General features: G+C 57.9%; 1 protein-coding gene across 1 annotated transcript in view; it reads right to left on the bottom strand.

Annotated features, from left to right (window-relative positions):
• Nucleotides 1-86: 86 nt before the first annotated feature.
• LOC144229621 (uncharacterized) overlaps nucleotides 87-4,975 on the bottom strand; it is a 26,109-nt gene continuing 21,220 nt past the window's right edge. The window contains exons 2-3 of the mRNA XM_077761717.1: nucleotides 546-769; nucleotides 87-169 (exon numbers count right to left, since the gene is read on the bottom strand). Coding sequence (XP_077617843.1) covers nucleotides 87-169; nucleotides 546-769 — 307 coding nt within the window. The remainder of the gene's footprint in view (nucleotides 170-545; nucleotides 770-4,975) is intronic.

Below are 4,975 nucleotides of genomic sequence, written 5' to 3'. Positions count from 1 at the left end.
GCTACCGCCGCCACTGAGAGCCAGCTCTGCGCCACGCCGCCCGCCGGGCAGAGCCCCCCGGATTTCCAGCCAGAAACCCGCTGCTTTCACGCCAGCAGATCCAGATCCAGATTAGGACGCCAGGGTTTGGAGACGCTGGGAGAGGGGTCCGTGGGCAGCGTGTGGATCCCTGGAACCGGGGAGAGGGGGCATCAGGCCCCGGAGGGGGCACGGCTGTCGGGCCCCCCCGCCCCACGGGGCTCAGAGAGGCCTGCGCTCTTAGCTCAGTGCTCCGAGGGCCGGCTGGCTTTGCCCGGAACCTCGGGGGTCAGCAGGCCCCCCGTGTGCGGCCCAGGGCTCTGCTCTGCCCCCCGTCACGGCCCCTCCTAGGCCCCGAGAAGGACAGCGGAGCGAAAGAGCGGCAGCTTGTGTGACCCAACGGAGCACAGATCCTTCGTTCCTCTTGGAAGCTTCTCCCCACGTGTCCACACAGCCTCTCCAGGGCCACTGCCGCACTTTCCATCAACTGTCACCCCCCCACGCTCGCTGTCAGTCAATGGTCACACCTCCCCTTACCCAAGATTCTGAAGTCCAGACAGATCTGGGAAATGGCTGTCCAGGGCTGAGATGAAGGCCCAGGACAGGGTCCCCGACACGCTGCCGCCGGGCAGGCGCCACGGCCCGCAGGTGCGTGAGGCAGCCGTCCTGCTCCCGGGACCCAGCCTCCGACACCGGAGCCTCCGACACCGGAGCGGCCCACGACCCTGGGTGCTGGTGTAGTTTTTCAAACCTGCAGGAAAATCGGAAAAATGAATCAAATGAACACACGACATCCTCCCCACCCCCACTCACCAGCTGCTACCATCCCCCACTGCTCTCTCCCCCTCCCTCTGTGTCTTCCGCGGAACCACTTGATAGTGGCTTGCAGATATGGGGACACTGAGCCCCGAATCCTTAGCCTGTGCCACCGGAGAGTCAGGCCGGGCTCCCTCCCGACGCTGGTGTGTCCGTCACTCGTGAGAAGACAGATGGCTGTTCGATACTGCCACCTGCTACGTCATGGAGGGGAGCAGCACTCTGTCACTTCGTCATGATGGGCCGTTTCCAACTGAAGACGGCTGGGGCCCGGCGGACTCAGGAAGAGCTTTTCCCCTCTCGCGTGGCTGCCTGACGGAACTCGGGTCAGGCCTTGGGCCAGGAGGCGCCGCCACCAGAGGTAACGTTTTACGTCAGGAAGACGCATCTGCTTGCAGGTGTTCCCAATAATAAGAATCCGCAAGGGCCACACTTCCGGTTTCATGGAGGAAGGCTTCATTAGTTCTCAGGGAAAGGGAATATAAGGAATTAAGCAATTAAAATAAACGTAACGAGGGAGAGAAGGATAGAGAAGAACAAAGAAGGCTTTATTTTTGAAATGTTTATTGATGAGAGAGAGAGCATGAGGTGGGGAGGGGCCGAGAGAGAGGGAGAGAGAGAGTCCCAGGCAGGCCCCGCACGGTCAGCGCAGACCCTGACGTGGGGCTCCACATCAGACCGTGAGATCCAGGGTCGGACACTTAACGACTGAGCCACCCAGGACCCCCAACAATGAAGTCTTCATGCACCAAATCAGGTACTGACAGCATCGAACCTTCCGGCTGGGGAAGCCCCTCGGTGAACAGTCGGAGCCCCGACTGAGGGACGTGGGCCGAGGACCCTCCTCCCCTCGGGTGAGATTTCCAAAGAGCTCTTCCCGCCGGGGCAGTAGACACATGATCCCTGTGTGGTGTGTGGTTAGTCATTGGGTTTGCCTGAGCGCGGTCCCTAAGTGACCTATTTCCCTATCGGATGTCACACTCTCAGGGGCAGGGCGTCTGCATTCTCCTCCCTCCCCGAGCCGTCCCAGGGGGCCGCCCGGTCCGGGCCCAGGAGGTGAGGCAAGTTAGTCCCTCTGGGCATCAGGAACAGAGAGGCCAGTTCCAAACCCGAGGCCGAATGCGGAGCACAAGGCGGCAAGGCCCCGGTGGCTGTGTACGTGCAGCTCTGGGCAGAAGGCACGGGTCACACGGCACCTTCCATACAGAAGCATTTGCTTCCCTCGCCTTCTTGGGAGCTGCGCTGCTCCCCCCTCAAGGCACGGCCCCTGCCCCCCCTTCCCCGTGGCATATAAACTGCCATCTCCTGACTGCCTCCGAGTCTCCTAAGTCGATGGGGCTCCCGTACGTGCGACACTGGCTTTTCTCCGCTAATGTCTTATCCCAGTTTAATGGTTAGACCAGCCGAAGAACCTAGAAGGGAAGCAGGAAATTTCCCCTCCCCCGCAGAATCTATGTATAAATGATCCCCATCATCTCAAAGCATCTTCCACTTTGGCTTTCTATGCAGGGTCTGGGCAAGATTCATGCTTGGCGCTGGGGTCCTGTCTTCTGTCTTTTTGTTTTAGAATAGCCCCCAGGTCTCCTCCCCCTTCTCTGCTTCCCATGACACTGACTGGGTTTTACAGAGTCCAGACAGGTGGTGGAGGACGTCCCACACTCGGGATTTGTCTGATTATTTCCTCACGATTGGATTTAGCCGATACCATTTGACGAGAACAGCTCGTAGGTGCGAGATGGGCCCCACTGCCGAGGGCCCTGCGTCCCCCTGGGTGGGAGCACGGCGACCCTCTCGATTGCAAAGGGACATGCTTGTCTTTGCGAAGAACACATCACCTGCCAGGTGGCGCACAGACAGGACCGCACAGCATCGGGCGCCCGGCTGGCTCAGTCCGCGGAGGACGTGATTCTTGATCTCAGGGTCGCGTCGGGCGTGGAGGCTGCTTTTAAGACAAATGACAGCACACAGCACAGCCTTTCAAGCCCACATCAGCAGGATTGTTGATCAAAAAGGCAGCCCAGCAAGATTTGCATCTGCCATCTGGAAACTAAAAAGTAAATACACCCAGGGGTGTAGACGAGGTCAAGGGCTTGCAGCACGAACTGACCACTGCTGCATCGCGGGGGCGGCGCTGCTCACTGTTACTTCCTTGTTTGCCTTGTTTGCTATTTTCTAGATCGGCTGCAAGGAACAGGTATGGCTTTCACGGTTCTCAGGGAAACATTTTGGGAAGTTCTGAGGAGAGAAGAAAGGAGGGGAGGAGGGACGCCGGGCCCAGCAGCGGCCAGCTGGCGTGGGGGCGGGCGGGCGCGGGGCCAGAGGGCGTTTGGTACGTGGGCCTGTACCAGGGTCACCCCAGATGACAGATACCGGAAAAACGGACGTCGTTGAGGAACGAATTGCAATTCAGGACGGCCACACTTGAAGGAAAAGTCTCCTTTTTCTTACTCTGGTACGTTTTCTTTCCTGGTACTGGTCACAGTAAAAACAGCCTCAGAGTTGGGAAGTCATGGCAATCGTGTTGCTCATTCGTAAGAAATGAAGTCATAATCTTCTCACTGGTATTTTGCCGGGGGTCCCGAGTGGCTCCCTGTCCGGTTACGGGAAGCGCAACAACGGCCGGCTCCCCGTCGTGGTCAGGCGACGGGCCAGGCGCACTGACCCTCCAGGCGCGCTGGGGCTCGGCTCGCGGCGCCTCGTCACCGTGCTGACCGCTGGCCGCGCTCCGCATTCCTTTCCTTTCTTATCTGCGGCCCCAATTGCACGAGGCTGTCGGCAGCTCCCACAGCAGATGTGCCTTCCTCGTCTTCCCGGGCAAGCTCCGCGTTCACTCGTCACGAATCTGTGGTATTAGCAGGGCTCGAGGGGCAGGACGGTAAAGCCAGAGGGGTCAAGTCCAGTGGGACGACGCTGAAATACCGGGGAAGCGAGACGCGGCCCTCGCGGGGCCAGGCCCTGGAGCAGTCAGGACCCGGCCTCCTCCGTGCGGCCCCTGCGTCCTGACCGGGGCTCTCTCTCTGGCCATCAGGGGGCCCGGGACACTGGCACAGAGGCCTCAGCCCGCCTGGCCGGGAGACCACGGCTTCCAGAGTGGCGTCACTGGAGGCCGCCCATGTCCCACTGTCCCCTGGCGGCACAGAACTCACCCCTCGAGTTCTAGGTTCCACGGAGAATGAAGGCCGCAGCCCAGGAAGCTGGGCCCAGGCCAACGGGACTTTCTTCCGAAGCGTCGAGGCAGGAGCGGGGGCGGCCCCCAGGCCAGAGGCCGTGAGTGGAAGTGCCCCCCGCTGGGTGTAGAGATTGATTCAAAAAATGAATAATATTTAAAATACAGGCAGCGCTTTACAGAAGGTCAGTGTCCAAAAAGGCGATACGCCAGCAGGAAACTCGCGGAATTCCTTTAAGTCCAATTCAGAAGGTTCGGCTCAATTCAACTCAACAAACACAGAATCCGAAGCAGCTCCAGGCTCCAGATGTCAGCACAGAGTCCGACGCGGGGCTCGAACTCACGAACCGTGAGGCCGTGACCTGAGCTGAAGTCAGATCTTAACCAACTGAGCCCCCCAGGCACCTCTAAGTATGATTTTTAAAAAGCCAAACTTTAAATAGTTCATGTTCTGTAGGAAGTCATGAAGTCGTGAGACAAATTGTATGGGTGTTAACTCATCCCGCCCCCTCCTAACGGACACCTGTCACGGTCGTGCCCCAAACGTGCCCCCTCCACCCGCATCACCGTTCAAATGCCGTTAGAAACTCAGGCACCCGCTCACACCCACGAACTAATGTGGCCCTCCCAGCCAATCTTTAAAATTCAAACAATACGCTAAGATACAAAGAGGAAAAAGAGAAAACAGTCACTAGTTATTCCCGACAAAACTACCGTTAACATTTTGATGACCATTCCTCCTACTTTGTCTCTATGCTTGTAAAACAAACATATATCCTGGGGGGGGCGGGCGGAGAGCGGGAAGCTTTCCTCTACCCTCTTAGCTTCTGTTAGGGGACCTGTGAATTAAACCGATAAAAGAGAAATGATAAACTTTTATTCGTGTAAGTACATACAGGAGAAACATTTTTTAAAAAATAAGAAAAAAACCCAGAAAAATGTGACTCCAGGAGGTGGTTAGAATTGGGCCTGATC

Source organism: Crocuta crocuta, unplaced genomic scaffold (assembly GCF_008692635.1).
Source record: "Crocuta crocuta isolate KB4526 unplaced genomic scaffold, BGI_CrCroc_1.0 scaffold408, whole genome shotgun sequence".
Taxonomy (NCBI): Eukaryota; Metazoa; Chordata; class Mammalia; order Carnivora; family Hyaenidae; genus Crocuta; species Crocuta crocuta.
The sequence above is the reverse complement of the archived record's forward strand: the minus strand, read 5'-3'. Positions and strand labels throughout refer to the sequence as shown.